This window comes from Patella vulgata, chromosome 6, assembly GCF_932274485.2.
Source record: "Patella vulgata chromosome 6, xgPatVulg1.2, whole genome shotgun sequence".
NCBI lineage: Eukaryota > Metazoa > Mollusca > Gastropoda > Patellidae > Patella > Patella vulgata.
Window position 1 is genome coordinate 63,438,041 of NC_065884.2, and position 26,148 is coordinate 63,464,188.

General features: G+C 36.0%; 2 protein-coding genes and 3 long non-coding RNA genes across 5 annotated transcripts in view; 2 read left to right on the plus strand and 3 right to left on the minus strand.

Moving 5' to 3' along the window:
* Nucleotides 1-973: 973 nt before the first annotated feature.
* Nucleotides 974-6,127, minus strand: LOC126825670 (tripartite motif-containing 13). Its single transcript, XM_050555423.2, has 2 exons — nucleotides 4,129-6,127; nucleotides 974-3,791 (listed from the first exon to the last, which is right to left on the minus strand). The coding sequence occupies exon 2, from the start codon at nucleotides 3,650-3,652 to the stop codon at nucleotides 2,087-2,089; it is 1,566 nt and encodes a 521-aa protein (XP_050411380.1). The 5' UTR covers nucleotides 3,653-3,791; nucleotides 4,129-6,127; the 3' UTR covers nucleotides 974-2,086.
* Nucleotides 6,128-6,380: 253 nt separating this feature from the next.
* The window catches only part of LOC126825669 (adenosine deaminase AGSA), a 32,543-nt gene continuing 12,775 nt past the window's right edge, over nucleotides 6,381-26,148 (minus strand). Inside the window, exons 3-9 of the mRNA XM_050555422.1 lie at nucleotides 15,617-15,683; nucleotides 13,858-14,068; nucleotides 12,771-12,898; nucleotides 11,609-11,814; nucleotides 10,594-10,751; nucleotides 9,873-10,075; nucleotides 6,381-9,489 (exon numbers count right to left, since the gene is read on the minus strand). Coding sequence (XP_050411379.1) covers nucleotides 9,342-9,489; nucleotides 9,873-10,075; nucleotides 10,594-10,751; nucleotides 11,609-11,814; nucleotides 12,771-12,898; nucleotides 13,858-14,068; nucleotides 15,617-15,683 — 1,121 coding nt within the window. The 3' untranslated portion in view covers nucleotides 6,381-9,341. The remainder of the gene's footprint in view (nucleotides 9,490-9,872; nucleotides 10,076-10,593; nucleotides 10,752-11,608; nucleotides 11,815-12,770; nucleotides 12,899-13,857; nucleotides 14,069-15,616; nucleotides 15,684-26,148) is intronic.
* Nucleotides 17,175-18,232, plus strand: LOC126825702 (uncharacterized). The gene is made up of 3 exons (XR_007682134.2): nucleotides 17,175-17,415; nucleotides 17,711-17,747; nucleotides 18,180-18,232. It is a non-coding gene; the product is annotated as an uncharacterized LOC126825702 (long non-coding RNA).
* Nucleotides 18,233-19,638, plus strand: LOC126825703 (uncharacterized). Its single transcript, XR_007682136.2, has 3 exons — nucleotides 18,233-18,368; nucleotides 18,493-18,768; nucleotides 19,393-19,638. It is a non-coding gene; the product is annotated as an uncharacterized LOC126825703 (long non-coding RNA).
* LOC126825698 (uncharacterized) lies at nucleotides 20,094-21,035 on the minus strand. The gene is made up of 2 exons (XR_007682130.1): nucleotides 20,883-21,035; nucleotides 20,094-20,380 (listed from the first exon to the last, which is right to left on the minus strand). It is a non-coding gene; the product is annotated as an uncharacterized LOC126825698 (long non-coding RNA).

The following is a 26,148-nucleotide window of genomic DNA, read 5'->3' on the forward strand; positions in this document are numbered from 1 at the left end:
CATAATTAATTACGTAATATTTGTCCAATTAAATAATTGACAGAGCTGTCTCAAGGACAATGTCAATGTTATATGACTGATTTTGATCCTATAGACTTTAGATAGATAGCCGTTAGATTCTTAGAGAGGATCATGTAGATTCGGGATGGACCGCTGATGTTCAAGAGACACCATCTGAGTGATTTGTAGGAGAGCCATATGATGTTGTGTGTTCCACCGGTAAACTCGATCTGTGAATTAGGGGTTGGAGAGAAAGATGTTAATTTTAAGTATTCCAATGTGACATAAGCTTGTAACCTAAGTATCCAGTGCTTGATATAGAATGCAGAAACGAACTGTTGCAGTGTTATTCCTGGTAGATAAACGTCTTAACTATTGAGATAGTAAGAAGAAAATACACAACGTGAAAAGGGGTCCTAGCCATAAGAAGAAAATTACAAATATAACCAGAGGCAATACTAGTACTAGACGATCACAATTCTAATAAAATATGTAGCAGAGGAGAGATCATGCGTCACACGTGGGATGTGAGAAGTTTTTGGTTGATTTTACTTCCCATATCTAACCTACAGACGCCGTTGTCTGTGTAAAATGTCATATGGCAAGACATGTTGTCTAGCCCCATCTTCATTAGCCGCGTTGCTTTTTGTGGCTGTTTCTCATTTAAAAGTCATTGAATGTTACAGATAATGTTGGATTATTAAACTGTAATATTTGATATGTTGTGAGCAATAATAGTGACATAGATCAAGATAAACAGCTTCAGTGGCTTCCTTTACTTTGAATGACCCAAAAATGATGGTTTGTACTAAATATATAAGAAATTCAGATACTCTGAAATACTCTGAAAATGAAAATATTCTGATCAGGTTCTAACCAATCTATGAACTCAAAAACACCTTTTTTCTGTTCTCAATATTTTTTAGGATGAGACGTATATTTATAAAATGGAGACACATCAATTAAAATTTTATTACCTTTATTTCAATTATTTTACCATCAAAATATGTCTTCGTTTACACAAAACATTTGAACTTCTAAGTCAATTGAACAGCGATTTGGTTGACGTGTCGATAGGTGTCACCCATGAGACATATCAATACTGTGGAAGCCAAATATGTGCATCGAGGGTACCATGGGACTATAAAGTTTCTATGTATTTCTCTACGCGTAGTGGCGCCTGTACCATATTCACGAAGCAATCGTGGCGCGCATTATTAGGTTATTTACAATTGCTACTGGGGTACAGTGGGTTTTCTGTAAAATTATGTCTTGATAATCGTTCTATATACGACCAAGCTTTGGTTGTCATGAAGTAGATTCTCATAACCCATGTGTGTACCTATTTCGTTTTGTAGTTTTGATTGGTTGACAAGCGAACTCTGCAGACCAATCAATGAACACAAACTATACCACTGGCACTGTTTTAGAAACAAATTGTTCAAAAAGGAATAAGTATACCAATCTACAATATTCACAATCAATAAATAATTCTATGTACAATAAAAGATTAAATAAATTTGAATAAATTAAAAAGATTATATCTGGATATTTGAACCGGTATTAACCCATCATTGGCACCATTAATGTACAATAAAAGATTAATTAAGTTAAAATAATTAAAGATAGGTTGCCAGGCAACGAAACATACACTCACGGCAGCTAAATCGTCCGGGCAGTCAACATGAGTTGTTGCATATTTTGGCTTTGGTGGTAATGAATCATTTATAATACACTAAAATATGATTACGAGTAACAACTCATTTATCAGAAATCGTTGAAAAGATTTGGACAGCGTCCAAAAGATTTTTCAAAGTGACCAAGGGCCATAACTCTTGCGGTAATTATCGCAAATCGTTGAAAATTAATAAACTTCTTCGTCTCATGATCTTAAACACTGTGTATAAATTCAAGTGGATATTAACTTTAGCCTCTAGAGCGTGGACGCCGGACGGACGGACGCTCGAGGGCAACGACAATATATGACCACATTATACATTATACATTATACTAAAGAATAAATACAATAAATAATATTATATACTAGAGCAGCAGTAACTAAATATGTACATCGTCCAATTTACAATTAACAAAAACAATTTTCTATCTGAACAAAAATTACAAAAATGCAGAGTATTGCGACAAACGTCTTACGAGCTGACATCGTACACGTTTTATATAAATATATATATGGGGCAACACTAATATACAAAAGAAAAACTATTATTGTTAAAATCAATCTAATCAATACTATATGTATGTCGCCATCAACACCATATCGATCGGTTCTATTGTGCAAACTTCTTTCATTTTCGCTTTCAGTATTTGGTGTATAGCGCATTGGTTCTCGAGATGAAGTAATACCAGAGCTAGGTGTACGATTAACCATGAACTGATGGAAAATAACAGTTATGGTTATTTTATTGTCATGGTTCACATAGCCATTTGCGGGATTCGAGATGTAGCCATACTTCATTCGTGAATCACTCCATTTGTAACAGTTTGAATGTGGGGTAAAATAAAATTCATTTTCGTTTTTTCGGGATTTGGTTCTTCCACTGAGTACCACTGTAAATCTGGCGAACAATGATGATGAATTACTCGTTATGCGTTTAAGAGATATTCTTAATTGCGGTGCTTTTCGATGTTGATAGTCGCAAATACATCCCAAAGACCATAATTCTCCCCCAATGAAACATGTTGGACTGGTCAATAGTTTTTTGACCCTACCAATGGCAGTTACATCAAAGCTGTGCACCATTGTATTACCATGGCAGTTATCGGATTGCCCGGGTTCAGGGGTGTGAACTATGTCTCCTCTTAAACTTTGCGGTAGCAGATTTATATCCAATTCGGACGAATGGACACCATCCTCAATTGGTGGTATATGACTAATTTCGTCACGTAATCTGAATGATGAATTCAGTTCATCCCTTCGATCCAATTTTACATCGTTTGCACCAACTGCTGTGTGCAACTCATTGTCCATTATAAGTCCGAACTCACGGTTTTCGTCTAGCATATCGCTTAGATTGCAGTTTCCTAAGATCGTTGATATTCTCCTTTCCTGGACTTCCGATTCCCTTATCACTTCACATAACCACGCCTTTGATTCCTCTTTACTGAGGGTTAGCCATTCACCATTTAATTTAATCAAAACCGTTTTAGTCGGAGGGGCCAACATTTCTTGATATTTCAAAATATTAGCCTGAATATCTTCTCTCAACAGTGTAAGTTTTCCTATGAGTATATTCTCAGCAACGTGAACAGTTTCTAGGAAATGACCGGGGTGTTCTGATATAAAGCATTTGATACATACTGCTTCACAACAATTACAACAAAATAGTTCCCTTTCTCTCAAATGTAAAGTACACATATGTCTAGAAGTCTGTTGACGTTCGACTGGCTGTTGACAAGATATTTGGGGTGTGTCTGTAATGTAAAAGTTCACCGGGAACGCCTTTACTCCTCCATCAGGCACCGTGATTTCCTTTCTACATAGTGGACAGAGAAACTCGTTATTGACCACGGCATTGGCTACGTAATTAGCAAGACATGATTCACAGAACGTATGATGACAGTCTATTATTTTAGGTTTATTAAATTCATTAAGACATATGCTGCAACTAAAGCTGTTCAGTTCGTTGGCCATGTTTATTCTAATCTCTGTTTATAGTCGAATGATATACAAGAACTAGTTTTATGATATCTTATATATTGACGATACTCTGTGTAATATATAAAATATTACAAGACGGTTGTCGTCACTCATCACCGAATCTTCAAACTGCCTGAAGTTTTAAAAAAAAACATTTGATTTAAAAGTTAGATTTTAAACGTATTGTGTAAGGTTTCGATAAAGAGATGGCTGTTCTGGTCACAATAGTTTTAAAAAAGATAATAAAAGATGAATATATTGAAAATTTCAGTCAAATGTCTTTATTCTGATGGAAAATATGAATGTTTGAAGGTTTGATAAGATTTAACTTAAATTGTCTGGACTGCCAAGCATCATTGCTACGATAATAAACAATATACAGGTCACAATTTTATGGAATACAATTACTGCTTATATATCATATACTTCTTAGACGACGGAATTTCGTTTTCAATTGTAGATAGACTTACCGTAAAGGATCGATGATTCGATTAAATTTGCTTTTGGTGACGATTCATATCAATTTGTTGATTCCATGATAATTTATCATGAGTTAAAGGCACTACACACAATCACAAGGATCCATTGTTGTTTAAACTAGAATAAAAATTATCAAATTATATCTCGTCCATTGTGTTTCATGACTTTACTTTTTCGTACTCGTGTCCTGCTGTACTATACAAGAAACTGTAAATATCCGACTTTGAGTGGCTGTGACTGGCTAGAGACACGAATGAATCATATAATATGAATATATGTCGATATAAATTCGTTTTGACTAACAACATGTTGACTTCAAATTTGCAAACTTTGACTGACACGTATACTGTTGAGTAATTTTCTACAGAAAAGAACAGAAACAAGGGAATTAACTATTATGTGGCAGTTTAAAGGATTCAGACCGCCACTGCAAAATTTAAAAATGCGTAAGTATTATTGGTGGCCTTGCTGTTGGCCGAGAAGGTTCCTTGGGATTTCCGGTTCGGTTTCCATTTGTTAGTTGAGAGAGACAGAGAGAGAGAGAGAGAAAGAGAGAGAGATGGAGAGAGAGGGAAGGGGGGGTAACTTCCACTCGACACAAACTAGGTTATTTCGGGTCTGACATATGGTTTAATTTTATTTAAATAATTCGCTTGCGCGGGACTAACATATGGTTTAATTTTATTTGGATAATTCGCTGGCACTTAGGGGTCTTTAGCAGTGGGAGGAAACGGAGGACGCGGAGAAAAATCAGTTTCTGTTCAAGCAAAAGTTCTCGCATAGCTCAATATATTATGCCCGTCTTCAGTAGCCCGGTCGTTGCAGAAATAATATACTGAGAGGCTGGTCAATTATTGCGGTTAACGTCCTACTTTACTGCACAGATCGAGTTAATGAAGACCGGGTATATACGCCGCTATCGGGGTAAAATGTCCCTCATTAACCCTAGCTATATTTTGTGGCTTTTTAAAAGGAAATTCAATTTTGCTTATAAAAGGTATGTGTTATTAGATTGTGGAACTAAACCGACTTGAAATGTTGAACGCAGACAGCCTTTTAAACAAATATCAGTGACATAAAACAGCCTTTAAACCAAAAAAGGTGACATATTATGTCTAGATATAAGGCTTCTGTGAATTGCTAAAAAGACTACCCAAAAATGATGTTTGTGCTTAAAATTGGAGAAATTCAGTTATTTTACGTTCTGTTGGATTTGAATGCTATCTTCTGAAAATAAGCTAGATCCAAAATATGAAAATACACTGATCAGGTTCTAATCGACCTACATAACTTACAACATTCATTTTCTGCACAACATTTTTCAGGATTAGACCACAGGAGTCTGACCTTCTATTCGTATATACATGCATACACCATGTCCAACCAGACAATATATAATAAAAAACAACAGGAATGCAATGCCTGTTGAAGACTCGATTTTACCTGCTCTCCCTTCGGCTCGTTTTTTTTTCAACAATTCGTAATGTCAGGCAATCAAACCTCTGTCGATTCCCTCAGATATGTTTTTTCTTCAATCTAGTCGTTTGGATTTGCATAAATACTCCCACAAAACGATATCATAGCCACTTGTTTCCAATATTTACATTACTTTCGTCCATTTCCATTTTGTCACTGCCGCCATGCGTTGACGTCACACAAAACCAATCCGCAGTGACTAGACCATTGAAACAAGTGCCAAAGATATTTTTAGTTTTTCTCTCCCTTTTCCATTTTCCTCCCTTTGCATGGCGATTTTTGTTGACTTTTGGGTGTAGAATCGAAGAAGAGGGTTTGCATATACATTTTCTGCCAGGTTTTGGTGAATAGTCATCATTTTGAGGCGGAAGTATACAAGACTTTAGAGGTTGGTTAGGTTTTTGTGTTTGATTGCCTGACATATTACGAATTGTTGAAAAAAACGAGCCGAAGCGGAGCAGATAAAATCGAGTCTTCAACAGGCATTGCATTCCTGTTGTTTTTTATTATATATTGTCTGGTTGGACATGGTGTATGCATATAAATACGGATAGAAGGTCAGACTCCTGTGATTAGACGTATATTTACAAAATAGAGACGGGAGATAGAGAGAGGGAGGGAAAGAGAGAGAGAGAGAGAGAGAGAGAGATGGGGTTTAACGTCCACTCGACACAAACTAGGTCATTTCGGGACTAACACATGGTTCAATTTTATTTCAATAACCATTCGCCCCTCCCCCACCTCAAACAAAACGGAGACAAAATAATTCAAATTTTATATATGTTTATTAAATTATTTTACCAAATACGTCCTCGTTTACACAAAACATTTGACAGACGAATTGACTGATGTGTCGACAGGAGTCACCCATTAGAAACATTTGAAGTCAATTGAACGGCGGTTTGGTTGACGTGTCGACGGGTGCCACTCATCAGACAAATCAATAGTGCGAAAGCCAAATGTGTGCATCAAGAGGGTCAAGGGAATATTTCACTGTGTGGAACAATCAAAATGATTCTATGTATTTCTCTACACGTAGTGACACCTGAACCATATTCATGAAGCAATCGTGCCGAGCATTATTAGCTTATATACTATTGCTACTGGGGTACAGTGGGTTTTCTGTAAAATGATGTCTTGATAATCGTTCTATAAAAAAATAAAATAAAACCAAGTACGAACAATCCAAACCATAAGACAGAATTCGAAGTCCTAAAAAACGTTATAGGCAAAATAGTGTATTCAAGCTAAATAGTGTAATCAGCAAATGGACTGCTCCTCGTGTACAAAATACACGACAAACAGTGGTAACAGGTGTTCGGAAGAGTAAGCTTACCCTGCCTGGCGCCACACCCGCCATAGCTGCATCCAAACTATTAGGTTATACGACCAAGCCTTGGTTGTCATTAAGTAGATTCTCATAACCCATATGTGTACCTATTTCGTTTTGCAGTTATGATTGGTCGACAAGCGAACCCTGCAGACCAATGAGCACAAACTGAACCACTGTTTTAGGAACAAAGTGTTCAAAAAAGAAAACGTATACCCAGCTACAATATTCACAATCAATAAATAATAATCATAAATAATTTTATGTACAATAAAAGATTAAATACATTTTAATAAATTAAAACGATTAATTCTGGATATTGGAACCCGTATTAACCAATCATTGGCAACATTGTTGTATAATAAAAAATTAACTAAATTATACTAAGTTAAAAATAATTTGGCCATTTCATAATAATCCATTGGATCCCGTAACATTGTCGTACCTATTGCACAATAACAGATTAATCAAATTATACTAACTTATAATGGACAATTTGTAATGGATATTGTAGTTTATTTAAGCCCATATTAACCCATCATTGAACAATAAACGATTGAATAAATTATAATGAGTTATAAAGGATATTTCAATTTATTCGAACCCTTAGTTAAAGATGCATTATGTACGATTTACATAAAGAGCTGGTCGTTTTTGCTATAATAGTTCAAAAATAAATAATGTAAAATGAATATTTTGAAAATCTTAGTCAAATTACTTTATTACAGCGAAGTTATGAGTCTTGGGAGGTGTATCATTGGTTGTTTATTATCGTAGCAACGGTACTGGAAGAACGAGATTCAGTCTCAATTATCCATTTTATCGTTATTTTATTTTAATCTAACGGGCGTTCTAATCCAATTCAATCTATGCCATCCAATGTTCTGGGCTTATCATGTTTATAATATCTAAATAATAGTTTGTATAACATTTGAAGCCAAAATAAAGACCTGCCGTGGGCAGATTTTTATGGAAGAGAGAGAGAAATGGGGATTAAAGTCCACTCGACACAAACTAGGTCATTTCGGGACTAACATAAGGTTTAATTTTATTTACATAATTTGCTTGCGCGTAGGGGTCTTTAGCAGTGGGAGGAAACCGGAGAACCCGGAGAAAACCCACGAGGTTGGACAGTTATGGAAGAATAACGTTGCCAATATATTTCAACACTGTGACAATGGTATTGTGGAGCAATGGAAATTGCAAATTGTAAAACTAAAATACGTATTTGAACTGCTGACATGCATTTTGCGCCGTAAACATTGAAATAATATTGGCAACGTTATACTTCAATAGATTTAGCTCTTACATAATGCATCTTTTACAATCAATGTTATGAATATTCTACAATAAAAGATCAATTAAATCGTAATAATTTGGATAAAATAATCATTTGAACCCGTAATAAACCATCATTGTCATGACTATTATACAATAATTGATTAATTAAAGTATTGTCATTAAAACTTTATAAATTGCCATATACTTATTCATTATAATTAAACGAACCATTGACATTTGGAATTCGATGTAAGATTAGGGCCTAGCGCCCTTGTCCGGATAAAATTTCCCTCATAACAAACTACATGGCATATGTCCGTCTTTATTAGCCGGACGTAAAACCTCATTTCATGTATGTATTAATTAATTGTTACTATTAACCCTTTTTAACCTCTACTATTCAATTCATCATCGTGTATATTACAGCCCAAACCAGTCCTTATTTATAAAATCATATATCTCCACAAGTCAATCAATATAACAATAGTTAAAGACACCGTCAGGGGATTTTATTTAAATATTCGAATTTAAAAATATATGATAACAAAATAATCAAGCACACGGTTTTAATTGTCACCCAATACCATTCCATGTACCGGTGTCAGGGTAAACAGCCCTGCATTTCATTTCATTTTGTCCAAAGTAAAATCTTCCGGCTTCAAGGTAAAACACATACTAAACTTATACTGCTTGTCTACAGTTAGCAAATCGTATGAATATACAAAAGATCAACTATTAGATTCAACATATATTAAGGGCATCTCTATTATTCGTTGTTTATCTGATACTGATCGACACTCGTGTGACGTTTAAGACAGGCCTACTTGTTGGATGGTCGTTACATGTATTTCACATAAAATATACCCACCCTGCTAATCACCGGTGTTTGTTGTGGTCAATTGAATCTGATGCTATGCCTCCACACATCATGTTCAAAATTTAAATGATTTCATAAAAACAATACGGATAATTGGAAAATTAATCAAAATACTTCTCAGTGATTAGTACGACTAAAACCATGTCCCCGTATTAAACGACCACATAAATCACGGACACTTTGATTAATTTCCTTATGTGGTCGCTTAATATAGGTTTTATTGAATATACGTATATGGATTAACCAATAATTTTGACTGTGTGATCCGAACGCGATACGTGTTGGGAGTTATTATTATAAGTATTCCAATCATTGATAAATTTGTCCCACTGTACATTCCATGATGCCAAAGCCGCCTTTTTTTCTTTGTCTGTCATGGCACTGAACCTGTAACAAATTAACACAACACTTTGATCATTTTGAGTGATTTTTCGTTGGCCACATGTTCAATGTTAGCGTGGGACTTTTGCAACAACAGCAGCGTTTGCGCCTGTGCTTAATTTATAAGGGTAGACCGCATTCCATACGAACGATGTGACAACACTTTACTTGTCAACCTCGCTATCTATCGTTTACCTAAACAGAGAATTATTAAAATAAAATTGAACCATGTGTTAGTCCCGAATTGACCTAGTTTGTGTCAAGTGGACGTTAAACCCATCTCTCTCTCTCTCTGTCTCTCTCTCTCTCTCTCTGTTTATGAGAATTAATGTGCCCCGCGAGGTTCTACCTACTCCATGTTAAGGTAACAAAGTAAAAAGATTACTAACTTGATAGAATTTATGGCTAATTGTTTCAAAATTTTGATTCCTTCATCTTCCCCAGCCAGCGCCATAAATGCCATGTAGAAATCGTGAGAGAGGGGTTTTGCATTCCATACAGCTGGATCGTCAGAGCTTACGACAACAGGAAATTTTCCGGTCATCAGCAGAGCAGCCGGATGATTTCTGATATCAGCCACTAATTTTAATACCTAAAAACATCAAATATAATCGTTTGGTCATACTGCAAAACAAACAAGTCAATGGAGATGCTCAACCACAATACGCTAACAATTTCTCAGCTAAACGACTTCGGAATACATAATATGGCCCGGTTACAACGCATGGTCCAAATAAAGTACTAAATTCACTAGAATAACGATATGCCCAAAGTACTAAATTCACACGAAAAGCGATATATTATAGTCCTACTCCTAAACTTCAAGGATTTCTCAACGCGGTTCCCGTTGTCCGTGGTGCAGGATTGATGACCTGGCACCAAACAGCGTCTATAGATCGGATGGGACAAAACACCTAGGCCCCGTCTACACGGGCAAATACAACTGCTGTGCGGGCAAACTTCCTCTCCATAGCACATCATTGTATGTAGTATACCAGTGTTTATAATCCCAGTCGGTACAGGCAAGTAGGACGTTAAACCTCATTCATTCATTCATTCCTGGCTTTAAATCTCTATATGGAGAATGTATTGTAAATTAATTACACGTACCTGATTAGATATAGGATTAACCTCAACAGCAATACCTCTTTCAGACATGACTTGCATGATATACGGGTGTTTATTGAGAGCGAAGGCATGCCCTATACGACTTGTATTCAATAAAATAGCATCGATTAGATTTTCATCAACCCGCGTATCTTTCCAATCTGTAATACAAACATACCATGGTAGCTTGATGAACTTTGAGAAGTGGTATCAAATCTTCTAAAACAGATTGGAGAGCTTATTGTCAGGTGCAGAACCGTAGGGTGTTAAAACTCATTTCATTTAATTTCCAGGTCGGTTTTCCAACACGCTGTTTAAGATCACCAGTTTTAGTCAACTAGTGTACCTGGTTAAAAAGCCATGCAAAAAAACGATGACTGGGGCATTTACAAGACGTCAAAAGTAGCAATTGAAAACGTGATAATATCAGATTGTCGACATGATTTTTAATATTGATCAAGGCCTATGGCTTTGGCAGTAATCGACCTTTCCGTCGACTCCGCCCACAATAATATTGTCTAAGGTGACGTCTAAGGTCGGTTATCGAATATGTAATGATAATCTTCGGCCCATGAACATCAACACCTAGTGCATCCAACAGACCATCCCCTTGTGAATCCGACAGATCAGCCCCTAGTGCATCCAAAGTGGATGACGACAATTTTCATATGGGCGTACAAAAAAATCGCTTAATTTGAAAGTCATATCATTGAGATGTGGTATCAGATGTTAAGAAAGCATAGTGCTGTTGTCCGGGTAAAATTTCCCTCATAGCACACTGCATGACATGTGTCCGTCATCATTAGCCCAGTCGGAGCAGAACAGTAGGACGTTAAACTCCATTTCATTTCATGTACAATGGCATGACAGATAATATATAACGTGCATTCTCAAAGTGCATACATAACATCTATGCGAATTTACGACCGAGGGGTATAGTTATTTTATATTAGTCCGATTTGAGAAGAACAGTAGGACGTTAAACCCCATTCCAGTCGATGTATTCTTTGTAACATACCTGTTTCACCGCCATGGAAGAAATAAGGTAGATGAACTGGAGGTTGTTGTTGGGAAGGATACAGTAGATCATCAATATAATATAGTAACGTGTTACCAATTCCTTCCTGACCAACTAAATCATAACCAACTACAAAATCAGGATATGCCTTCATCAGTCTCATCGCATCTTTCACATTATTTAATATAGTAGCAACTGGGTTAAACCTTCAAAAACAAAACATCATTGTTAACTTAAATACTGAGAGAGAGAGAGAGAGAGAGAGAGAGAGAGGGGGGGGGGCTTAATGTCCAACCGACACAAACCAGGCCATTTAGTGACTGACATGGTACAATTCGCTAGAAGTTGAGGGGGGGGGGGAGAATCCGGAGTAAACCTACGAGGTTGGGCTGGCCATCCTGTTCCTTGCCACGTACATGCTTGTGATTGAAACCGCTCGACACAAACTAGGTCACCTCGGGACCAACATATGGTTCAATTTTATTTCAATAATTCGCTTGCGCCTAGGGGTCTTTAGCAGTGAGAGGAAACCGGATGACCTGGAGATAACCCACGAGGTTACATCTTTAAAGTAGGTAGGTATTATTATCAATAATCTACAAAATATAAAAATTTAATATTGGTTCATTTCAATTAATATTAGCGTTGTTATCTTATCGTGAAAATACCGACTCCTGATAACTCAGACATAATGAACATTTTAAAACCAGGCCCAAGAGACTGCCATTCAATCTTCAAACACACATAATTCGCCGCATATAACTGATTAGAATTACAATAAAAATTGAATGCATACGTGTGCATTCATATTCATTAGTATGCTCAACTTTCATTCATGATTTAAATCATGAAATGGATAATCGAGACTATATTTTCATCGTGCCGACTTTAGTAATACTGATCGAGGCTAGGCCGAAAATTCAATCAATCACTAAATTCTCGGTTCAGAGTTGATCAATTTGACTGAAATTGTCAGCAAATTCCCTTTACAGTATCTAGGTTTTAGCTATTATAGTGGGAACGGCCACAAATCTTCCATAATGTATCTTTAATATTTGCTTTTGGGTCCACTTTCGTCTATCTAAGGTTCCAAAGAATAGCGAGTTGGCACCTTTTAGTCTATTGTCTTGTCAACTTATGTCGATTACTTAAAATATATTACCTGATGCCAGAGTAAATTATTTTGGTGCCCCAAAAGTTTGGGTTCTGTTTGGTGAATTCTGTTGATATACTTTGGTAGGCTTGAACAACCCAGTCTTGATCGCGTACAGTACCATTCAGTTCATAAACCTGCCAGAAAAGAACTGTTCGGGGTAAAATAGTTTTCAATGTGACCGATTTCGTGTAGGAACACCTGATACCACTTGTGCGTGTGATTGTCTGGTGTCCCGCATGTATCCTGTCAAATTGTGCAATAGAATAATTAAATATCACCAACAATAAAGGGCATGGAAAATAAAATCCGTGGTATGAAATAATAATTTGTCATAACCTTAGCAGGAAAGGTATTTTACAGCTAAAAAGGTGTTTCGGTTCGGTTAGACAATTAATTGTTAGTTCGTGAATAAAGATATGATGTACATCTAAATTTCCGGTACACAATATTTATTGTTGGTTCGTGAAGAAAGATGTGATATAAAACGTGTTGCAAATTTCCACACTGCTTGATAGATATTAAATCATGTGGTAAAATGCGTCCTATATATTAAAAGATGTGTCCTTGTTACCGAAAATTCAGCTGACAATTTAGTTCGTGCAGAACGATATGATGTTAAAACGCGTTGCCATTTTCCGCATTAATTGACAGATTTTAAACCATCGGTTAAAATGTGCCGTTTAAAATGATAAATGGCATATTGCGTTTGAGGTAAAGAAATTTTACAGCTACAAAAGAATATTATCCGTTTTATAGAAAATTCCAGCTGGCAATTAATTATTCGTTCGTAAAGAAGGATATGATGGTCATTTGCAACACTTTTTAGCAAATCAACTGTAAAACAACATCGTATGTGTCCATTTTATCGAAAGTTCTGGTAAACAGTTTATTGTTGGTTCGTGACAAAGATATGATTTCAAAAGGTGTTGAAAATTTTCGAATTACTTGATAGATATCAAATCACCCGTTGAAATACGTCAAACAAATAACTAAAAGGTATTTTAAGCTACAAAGGGAAATTTGTTGTTAACACTAATAAACTGTATAAGCATCAATTTCTTGCTTTATGAACTAACAAGCAAACCAATCTAACCTGTGGAAGTCCGGCTCGAACTTCCAGACACTGGACATTATCCTGATAGAACTCGACTAGAGCTTGGTGGAAATAGTCTTTAAACACAGGGGCGTAATATAATACACCGTTTATCAGTCCAAAATATTTACTGAACTTCTTCCATACGTCATTAACCGTGACATACGCATCATCTGGGTTATCTACTATAATACTAAGATTTCTAAACAACCTATAAATACATAATCATTGACATTATTTAAAATAATTTGAGTTTTCGGACAATATCTATTTTTTGACGTCTTAATCCACACTAAAATATACACAAATTGGCTATTTAACATTTAATTAAGAAAACAAAATTATAATATGAACGGTTGATAATCTTTCGGACTAAAAAGGGGCCCCATGAAAAGGTTTCCGTGAAAATCATTGGCGGTGGTAATTTGAATTTCCTTATCATGTACATATGGGGTTTATTCCCGCGAAGGCGGAGTTATTGGCCGTAACGGATTAAAAAAGGTCGTTTTCGACGATTTCGCGGGAATCCAGCACTAAGGATTAAAATGGATTAAAATGGATTAAAAACGTAACAATGGTGTTATAGATTGTTATGATAAGAATTTACACTTTCATAATCCCCACTGTAACTAATCAACCAACATTTTAGCATCAGATAAGAAATAAAAAACATAACTATACTATAATATTACAAAAATTAATTTAATTTCGTCAAATAAATAAAAAAACATAACTATACTATAACAAAAATTAATTTAACTTCGCCAATAAAAACAACTATAATATAACAAAAATTAGTTCAATTTCGCCAAATAAGACACCCTGTCTAAATACTCGACTAATGTCAATTCATTTTGCTGGTGTCTTCGTTTCAATTCCTCGAGCTGGCTTTGAATTTGAGCATATTTATATCTTTTCTTTGGTGATTCCTGTCCCCCAGCATATTGGACGATTCTTATCTCATTAATATTTTGTTCTTGTTGCAAAAATATGATCAATTCAAAAACATTAGGTTGGGCTTTTCCAACTAGCTTCTTGACCCTCCGCGATTTGTAGGTACAAAGCTGAATTCAAGTTGTGCGTTTATATCTTTAAAAATGACACTGATTGTGTGAGTGAGCGAATAGGTGAACACTACTTGGGTGATTTGATGATATTCATCATTAGTTGTCAATTGGTGAATAAAATTCAGAGTGAACATAAATTCAAAAAATCTTTAACACCGTTAATTGGGTCCTAATAACAACATGTCTCCCTTCAAACGAAAGCCGACACGTCGATATCTGCGCCTTCGCGGGAGGATTAATTTTGGTCACGCTCTGTAACTGCGCCTTCGCGGGAATACACCACATATGGTCCACAGTGGATGCCAAGCGTTTTTCAATTAGTCATATATTTGTATAAGTATGTGTTATAGTTTAATCATATCTTTGTATAAATATGTGTTATAGTTTAATCATATCCTTGTATACGAATGTGTTATAGTTTATTATCATATCTTTGTATACGTATGTGTTATAGTTTATCATATCTGAACAAATTGCACCACGTTTCGACCTGTTTCGGCTGATATTTCCTTTTGAAATTTAACTAGCACAAGACAACGTTCCGAATTGGTCAAAAATGCAATCAAATCGAAAGGGAAAGGGGGCTTAACGCCCTACTGTTCTGCTGTGACTACGCTTATGAAGACGATTCTGTCAAAACAACTCGTGCATGTGTCATGAAGCTGGAATATTTCTAGATTTCAACTACTTACTGTTGATCAAATGTTTTATCATTACCAATTCGTGTTCGTGCTGTTGATATCAATTCCCATTCACATCCTGAAACACAATAACATGAGTAACATACTCGATCAACCAGGCCTATTCAACAAAACATTGTTGAGGAACATAAATCATGATTAAAACTGGGCACATACAACATACATGGGCGTGGGAATGGGGGGGGGGCAGGTGAACCGTCCATTTTTCGGGCAATGTATTCCCGTTTTTCGAGCAGAAACATCACCGTTTTGTGGAAAACTCGTTTTAGTTGATGATGATTGATTCATTTTCAAAATTCGGGCAAATAGCCTCAGCTCTCGCAACTGAGATAGGCCCCCTACGCCTATGAGCACATAACATACTCGAAGAGCCAGGGGCATTCAAGAACATGATTAAACCTGGTAACAAGAAATGGAGTTCCGGGGTTCAATCCTGACACTGGCTGAAAAAGTTCTTCGGGATCTTGTGCAGATTGAATAAAAATAGCACATGATTTTTTTTTAAATTGGATCCGCCCCGCGCGGGATTTAGACAGTTTCTTCGTTAACTCTGGGTGAAAGTGGGCTATAACCGGATAATCTATCAGTCGGTTGAGTTCTAGTCGTGTCTCAAAACTACACTGAAAAAACACTTGTGTTGGATCTCAACACAAGTACTTGTGTTAAAACTAATCTACACAAATTATGTGTTGTTTTGCATTGCATTAACACAAACTTGTGTCGATTTATAAAATCTTGTGTTTTTTTCATATCATTAACACAAGTAATGTGTACCTTCCAAGATTTGTTTTCTTTTTTAAAAAAAAACTCCATACAAAGTCTGAATTCGGGAGTCGTCAAGTTTTAAGAAAAGTAATAAAGGGCTTAATTCACATCTCGAAAATCACATGCTGTTCCTCACTGGAAGGGTGTGAGTACCAATTAATCAGACAATTGCCAGACAGACTTGAATGTTAATTGATGTTAAGTTGTCTGTAAAGTTAAAATGTCTGTCTTTTTTTATTGACCCAATAAACTGATAGATCAAATGAATATATAGTGTACATGTGATTTTCAGCACCCTGGTGTTTTCGAAAATTGATTCAATGTACAATGAACAAAAAAAAATGAGTAAAACTCTTAATAATGTAATTGGTTGATGTAATCGAAATTGGACAGTATTGGTTAACTGAAAAGTAACCAATCAAATTTAATTGATCATCCACGTGTATCTCATAATCGACTTATTGATATAATGGTTCTCCAAGTTATCTATACTTTTTGTCTGCGATATCACTTCGGTGGAAGCGGACGTAAAATACAACTAACTAAGAAGAAGTATCTATACTTTAGTCATTGCGACAAATTCTTTCTTTGATATTATATCAGCGACATTCAGTTAGATAGATGTAGTGAAGTTAGCATCAACAGGGTGCTTTAGCCGTGATATTTTAAAAAAAATTATAATGGTCACATAGAATACCAGACCGCAGGTTTGTAAATTTTTACAAAAAATAAAACCGTGGTTTTAATTTAGCATGTATATATTGCTTCTATGTATATAATAATTCGTTTCGTTTAAAACAGTCAGATTTAGAACTACTGCCACTGACTGCACCGGAAGTCTATTTATATAATGGCGCCACAAAGAAAATTTTTTTGATGTGTTCTAAAAGTGTTCCGCTAATTCAGCAATCTAATGAATCTGTCTTAATTTTTCTGAAATCGTGCTTAATTATTATTAGCTAATCGGCGCTACACCGTTGTTCAAATACTTATAATTGCAAGAAACCCCCGACTAGGACCAGCAGGTAAGAATCTGTCTTGATTTTATAGTAATACCCGGTTGCAATTATTGGCCGCCATCTTTGATTTTTATAGACGTTCGGGCAAAAGGAGAAATGTATATCCAGACATGGACTATAGCTAGATACTAACTTTTGTGTTAGTTGTTTAGTTGAAATGTAATCTTATTTCTGTAAAAGAAAAAAACAACAACAAACAAATCAGCCTTTTTTTATATCAATGTCATCAATGTGTAGGCCTAATATTAGACTTTCAATGATTCAGAAGTTTCTCTACAGTTTCGTTATTTTTTTTTTCCAGTCATTGATGTTAGCATGTACTACACAAAGAAAAACAGGTAACAGAATTTCATTTCCTTTTAATATATTTTTTTAATAATGGCCAATAATTGTTATTGTATGTAACACGAAAAGTATTTATCTCTGTAGAGAGAGGGCGAGTAAATGGGGTTTAAAGTTCACTGAATTCACTTGACACAAACTATGCCATTCATTTCCTTGTATTAAATTGGTCGAATCAAGTAGGTCCATGCTATATATATGTCCTAGAATCAAGTAGGACAGGTAGTCTTCTTCCGCCCTTTTTCTGAACACTGTCTCATTCTATTGCCATCTGTGTAAGTTGTGTTATATTAATTCTGCATAATTAACTCTAGTTAACCTAGTTAACTCTATAATAATAAATGAATTTAATATATAAATAAATAAATAAAATATAAATAAACCAATAATAAATTTGTAGTTTAATATGTTTTATCTTATCATTACAGGCAAAGCATGAAGCCAAAGGAAATGTTTTTACCAAGGCATGTTCCTCAATAGCTTAGAGAGTTTTATCCAGTGTCGGTTCTGCAGAAGAACCCATTCATAGCAGACCACCCATTGCAGCACTTGTAAGGTCGCTATAAAGAACCCGACAGACTCTGCGACCAAAAGATCCCACTGACGTGTCGTCAAGCGTAAGTACTCATGCAATTAAATACCCATGTATATAAGAATTTATTAACATGTAATTAAATGTACAATTTTATTTATTTATTAACATGTACTTAAATGTACTTTTTTATTTATTTTTTGTTTTAGCTTGACGAAGATTTCATCGATCATAGTGCATCGGGATTTTATCAAAAAAGAGTAAAAGTTGGGGAAAGGCGCCATCACATTTTTTGTACTGATAGACAGATGCAACTACTCGCACGCGCAAAAACTTGGTATATGGATGCAACTTTTCGGGTGGTGAACAAGCCATGGTCTCAGCTGTTTTCCATACACGCCTTCATTAAGACTGGAGAGACCACCCGACAGTTACCATTGGTGTTTTGTGTAATGTCGGGTAAAAGCCAAGACGACTATTATAAGGTAAATAGCACTTACTGATTGAATTACTATTAATAGTAAAAAAGGACTATTATTTGGGACTTTGAAATTGTCACAAATGGGTCGCACTAACAGCGACATTTGTTTCAGGCATATTTGTTTCATCGGTGACACGTCTGGTGTCATGTGAATGCAACGACAACAGCCTGGTTGATTGATTTGTTAATTGGAGTTCAGATGTCTACATTAAAATCGACCACTTTCAGGTTGCCGTATTCACGGCCAGGCAAGACCGACTTGAAATTTCTAGAAATTTTTCTGGGGGAGACAGGCCCTAACAAATCCCCCGACGGTGCGTTTCACGACTTTGGCGCAAGGCGGTGACCTTGAAGAGACGTCGAAAACCATTTAATAGACATAGTAAAAGTCATATCTTACGAGATTATCGCTGGTCTTGTCAGAAAATGCTATTTTATATATGACCAGTTTGTGTTTGAAAAATTTAATTATTTATTCTCCCACCATTAAAGCACGCTAATTACGAAATATCGCTCTCAGAAACTTCATGGTTTCTTTTGCAATTTGTTTGGGGTAAGACGTTATATAAATAATATCAATCTGTCTACCACACAAATTTAACAGATACAAATGCATGTTATTCCACAGGTAGACAGACAGGGCCTCCTTTGAAGGGACTCAGTGAAGGGAACGCGGTTGGTTTAGAGTTTGTCTGACCCCTTTGAATATTTGCGTCTCATCTCCAATGAAAACAATCATGTTGCTCTCATGCTGTTCTCAACCAGAATCAAACATATATCGTACCTGAGATTTGTTAGCATGTTCCACACAACCCAACATTTATCGGCACCGGGATTAAGGGTGTATATCTTTGTTTCTAACGCTTATTGGGAATACGCCACGGAAACTACAATAGAAACTTATTTACAAAAACATTCTAAAGAGGGAAAACTGACATATTTGATGCTTTACTGTATTTAAAGAAATAATTTAAATCAGCCGGCTGAAACCCCGTCTCCGCTATTTGTTCAGTCATTCTTTAGGTATAGTGCCAGTTTCCACCGACAATGATATTGCAAACAAGTGTCCAATCTATAAAAGCATACATTCCTACAAAATGTTTCTTTAGTCAAGTGAAACAATAAATTCATAACTATGCGAGGGTGTGGTGAGTAAATTCTTCGTGGTAACAAGTGTGAATAGGCTAATGTGACATAGAACAAGGTCACATTGATGTTGACAAATACGTAAGACGATATGAACATCAACTAAAAAGATATGTAATGTGATTCAGCCGCAAGGTGATATATGCATATATGCAGCATAGATAATAAAAACTTCTATTCAAGTTAAACCAACTGTATCTATTTATTTAAGTCTTACGTCGAGCTGAATACATTTTATGATTTATTTTCATCTATTGGTGGTTAACAGTGTGTAACTAAAAACTAAAATTGGATCTTATTATTGCCAATGATATAATGTACATGTAATAGCAAGTGTATATATATTTTTTGTTCAGTCTGTACACAGTAACATATCTGAGAACCATATTATTATCATTTCTGCCCAAGGCTCCCTGTGCCTTATAGTTAGCAGTGATACAAGGCAATTACCAATTTTCCATGTTCTTGGCCTGAAGAAATAAAATAATAAAAGTCAAGTTTTTATTATTATGCAAGTGGAAAAATACAATTATTCATAGTATGATTTGAATAAATACAACTGATTTGAAGTTGGAATTATTATTTGTCTAAGATGACTGGGCATTTACAAATTGAAATAGCTACTCTTCATCAAGAAAATACATGAATATTTTTCCCAATTCACCTGGATTTTATTGTAGGTCTTTGTACGTGAAATAGCTTTATTTAACGTCCGCTACCACCGAAGTGATATTGCAGAAAATTAACAAATTCGGATTCCCTTTTAAAGGAAATTGACTGCACTATCGCTGGATTGTATTATATAGGTCATGTCAGTTTTTTTCAAAATGGCGCCCAGAACACAAAACAAACATTGCAATTCAGGGCTGACTGGTGTCGAGGCTGTATCCTAAGAATGATTTTTTGAATATTTAATCACACAGAAACACAAGTATGCACATGCAGTTATGATATTATATTAAATTAGCTTACCTCAAATACCTCGAAATATACTGTTTGGTCAGTTTGTCCGCCCGCCATATTTCTATTAGTCACACATCCTTCGGCCAATTAAAATGAACGTATATTTTGTTTTAATCTTACGAGATTATCGCTGGTCTTGTCAGAAAATGCTATTTTATATATGACCAGTTTGTGTTTGAAAAATTTAATTATTTATTCTCCCACCATTAAAGCACGCTAATTACGAAATATCGCTCTCAGAAACTTCATGGTTTCTTTTGCAATTTGTTTGGGGTAAGACGTTATATAAATAATATCAATCTGTCTACCACACAAATTTAACAGATACAAATGCATGTTATTCCACAGGTAGACAGACAGGGCCTCCTTTGAAGGGACTCAGTGAAGGGAACGCGGTTGGTTTAGAGTTTGTCTGACCCCTTTGAATATTTGCGTCTCATCTCCAATGAAAACAATCATGTTGCTCTCATGCTGTTCTCAACCAGAATCAAACATATATCGTACCTGAGATTTGTTAGCATGTTCCACACAACCCAACATTTATCGGCACCGGGATTAAGGGTGTATATCTTTGTTTCTAACGCTTATTGGGAATACGCCACGGAAACTACAATAAAAACTTATTTACAAAAACATTCTAAAGAGGGAAAACTGACATATTTGAAGCTTTACTGTATTTAAAGAAATAATTTAAATCAGCCGGCTGAAACCCCGTCTCCGCTATTTGTTCAGTCATTCTTTAGGTATAGTGCCAGTTTCCACCGACAATGATATTGCAAACAAGTGTCCAATCTATAAAAGCATACATTCCTACAAAATGTTTCTTTAGTCAAGTGAAACAATAAATTCATAACTATGCGAGGGTGTGGTGAGTAAATTCTTCGTGGTAACAAGTGTGAATAGGCTAATGTGACATAGAACAAGGTCACATTGATGTTGACAAATACGTAAGACGATATGAACATCAACTAAAAAGATATGTAATGTGATTCAGCTGCAAGGTGATATATGCATATATGCAGCATAGATAATTAAAACTTCTATTCAAGTTAAACCAACTGTATCTATTTATTTAAGTCTTACGTCGAGCTGAATACATTTTATGATTTATTTTCATCTATTGGTGGTTAACAGTGTGTAACTAAAAACTAAAATTGGATCTTATTATTGCCAATGATATAATGTACATGTAATAGCAAGTGTATATATATTTTTTGTTCAGTCTGTACACAGTAACATATCTGAGAACCATATTATTATCATTTCTGCCCAAGGCTCCCTGTGCCTTATAGTTAGCAGTGATACAAGGCAATTGCCAATTTTCCATGTTCTTGGCCTGAAGAAATAAAATAATAAAAGTCAAGTTTTTATTATTATGCAAGTGGAAAAATACAATTATTCATAGTATGATTTGAATAAATACAACTGATTTGAAGTTGGAATTATTATTTGTCTAAGATGACTGGGCATTTACAAATTGAAATAGCTACTCTTCATCAAGAAAATACATGAATATTTTTCCCAATTCACCTGGATTTTATTGTAGGTCTTTGTACGTGAAATAGCTTTATTTAACGTCCGCTACCACCGAAGTGATATTGCAGAAAATTAACAAATTCGGATTCCCTTTTAAAGGAAATTGACTGCACTATCGCTGGATTGTATTATATAGGTCATGTCAGTTTTTTTTCAAAATGGCGCCCAGAACACAAAACAAACATTGCAATTCAGGGCTGACTGGTGTCGAGGCTGTATCCTAAGAATGATTTTTTGAATATTTAATCACACAGAAACACAAGTATGCACATGCAGTTATGATATTATATTAAATTAGCTTACCTCAAATACCTCGAAATATACTGTTTGGTCAGTTTGTCCGCCCGCCATATTTCTATTAGTCACACATCCTTCGGCCAATTAAAATGGACGTATATTTTGTTTTAACCGAAACGAAAAATTTGCGTTATAAATAGTAAACGAGCTTGATTGACCGACCACTTCTAATGTTTTTTCGTGAAACGGTATAACTGCAATCAACACACGGCCACCATTCTCGATGATTGACAACTCACATTTTCCTTATCCACCAAAGAACCGTTAGGTTTCTTTGAACATACTGTAATAACATTGGGATTATCAGTTAATCAGCTTTAATTATCCCACTTTGATCGTTGCCATTTCTTATATTTTCCACAAAAAAACTTTGCCTTGTACGCACTAATTTATCAATTGGTATTGCCATCTACGACAAGCATGTCAACGTGCAGCTCACGGATTATCGTTAACAATTTCTAGGGGCTTGTAAAAAAAGATTGCATGTCGTGTAAATATTTATTTTGTTTTTTGTGTAGGTCATTTTCAAATAAATTCATCAGCATATTATTCGTTTTAAATAAATATAAAACTTTTATCAGAAACGATGATTATCAAAGAACCGTAAGTGCAACTAATGTTTTATCGTTTGGTTGAGCCTTTTACTAACCACGAGTTTCATGTTAATAAATATTTTCTTTCGTGTTTTGTTTGAATTGGCCTATTTCTAATAAATTATCCCGAGTCCCAAACGTCGTTAACCCGAGTCCCAAACGACGTATACCAAAGTCCCAAACGTCGTATACCGGAGTCTCAAATGTCGTGGTCATATTTTTTGAGTCCCAAATGACGCGAGTCCCAAATGACGTGAGTCCCAAATGACATGTAATCAACCTAGAGTTGTTGTTAGTGTTTGTCGGATAGATCCTTTATACTTACTGGCGCTAGGTAATTTCGAGGCTAATATTGTTCAATTTTATTTGAATGATTTGCTTGCGCGTACTGTAGGAGTGTATTAGAAACAGTGTTTGCGCAGGTTCGAGAACGGCTGAAGAACATGAAAACACTTTCATGAGTCTCGAACATGAGAGAACGGTATCCATGGTAACAAGATGAATTAAATTTATACAATCTGTTACGATAACTTGTTTAGTATTTACTTCGCTATTAAGCATAATTTTGATAAATTATGACACCGTTTTACTCCTTTTCAATTCTTTGGATGACGATTACATCACCTTTTGATACGCCCTCGTCCGTAGGTTTGTCCGTCGTCTACAGAACTGATTATTTTAAAATTGATATGTTGTTTATTTTAATGAGATGAATCCTATTTAATTTCAATAATTTCTGTTAGTTTCTTCTGGAGTTATGGCCCTTGTTTCACTTTGTGAAATTCATTTGAATCTTTTAAATTAGTGAAACGAAGACGTCTATTAAATTTCTGCGATTTCTGTGAATTATGTCTAGAATTGTGGCCCTTGTTTCACTTTTTCGAACCTTGTGAACGCACGAACAACAAAATTATCATCCGATTTGTATGAAAATTGTATGCATTATTTAAATTAGTAAAACACAAAACAAAAAAATCTGTCAAATTTCAACAATTAAGGCCCTTGTTTCAGTTTGTAGAACCTTTGTAAACCCACAAACGACGAAAATTATAATCTTGTATGAAATTTTCTTGTAAATGCCCACATTACCTACAAAAGAATGAATATGCGACAATCCCTGTTGACTGCGCAAACGATTAAACTGCTGTGGGCATATGTTTCGTTGCCTGGCAACCTAACTTACTTGATGTTATACTGGCCACATACTACATCCAATTTTCGAACGGTATTAAACTTTTAAATTAATAAATGCACCCATGATGCTGTTTTCTCAGCAGTTATCGATACGTCGACCATGTTTGTTCTCCCTCACACCAGCTATGAGGTAGTGTGGGATTTGAGAACGGGAATGTGTTCGTGAACGCATTCCAGACTGCTCAAGTCCGACAAGAACCCATTCTCCGTCCGTTCTCTGCACCGGAACACTGTTTCGAATACACCCTAGGGGTATTTAGCAAAGGAAGGAAACCGGAGGACCCGGAGAAAACCCAAAAGGCTGGACAGACGACCCTATTCCTAGTCACATTCAAGTGGGGAATCACATAATAATGGCCTATTTCAAATAAGATATTTGCATATAAAGAAAGTAGGCTTACAGCCTCTTTCAAATGTGATATTTGCATATAAAGAAAGTACAAACTTAAATCGTCAGTGCTGGATAAACTAGCCAAAGGATTTGGCTGAATCAATTGGCGCTAAACTTCACCTAGTTTATCCACTGACATACGCCCGAATCAAACATGTTTGATATATTTGGCCGAATTGTATTTGAGTGGTGTGTCCGCTTCGCCGAAGCATTCGTCTGATTTTAGAATTCATTAGCCAATCACCACTCATTCATATCGAGTGGGTATCGCAAACTAGCAGTCGAACTGTGACACGGGTGCTACAGCCAACAAATTCCAACTACCATACTATCGGCTTAAATGCACGCCAATGGGACCTCAGGTTTTGTGTTCCATTGAAACGACTAGAAATGAAATGAAATGGGGTTTAACGTCCTACTGTTTTGCTCCGAACTGGGCTAATGAAGACAGGCATACACCACACAGTGTGCTATGAGGGAAATTTTGCCCGGACAGCGGCACTGCGGTGTATCGAATTCCAACTGTCAAGGGATCTTTTACGTGCACGCCAACCTGTACACGGGACCTTGTTTTTTCATTTCATCCGAATGACTAGACAGCTGTCCTTGTCAGGCCCTCCGTCCTGCATCACTGACAAGGGGGAACCACGCTGGGAAATCTGGGTGAACTTTCTCGGCCAATGCAGGGATCGAACACCCGACCTCCAGGCTAGCGAGCCAGCGTCTTACCCACTTAGCCACCATGACGACTAGGCATGGAATCCATGCTGAAAAATTCAAATGAGCTTTCTCGCGGGTTTGCAGTAAGACATTGCAGTACGGAGGACTGGGCTAATGAAGTTGGGCATATGCCATACAGTGTGCTACGAGAGAAATTTTGCCGGGTACCGTGACCTTAAGGCCTTCTCTTGTATCAAATTCTAACTGCCAGGGGATCTTTTACATGCACACCAATGTGTACACGGGACCACGGTTTTTTGTTCAATCTGAATGACTAGACAGCTGTCCTTGTCAGGCCCTCCGTCCTGCATCACTAACAAGAGGAAACCACGCCGGAAAATTTTGGTGAACTTTCTCTTACTTATGTCCAGATACATGTAGATATGACTATCTCATCTGTGGGGACCCATGGTGACCAAGTGGGTTAGACACTGGTTTGCATATTTTAAGGTCGCGGGTTTGCAGTAAGACGATGCAGTACGGGGGGCCTTACAAGGACAGCTGTCTAGTCGTTCAGATTGAACAAAAAAACGTGGTCCCGTGT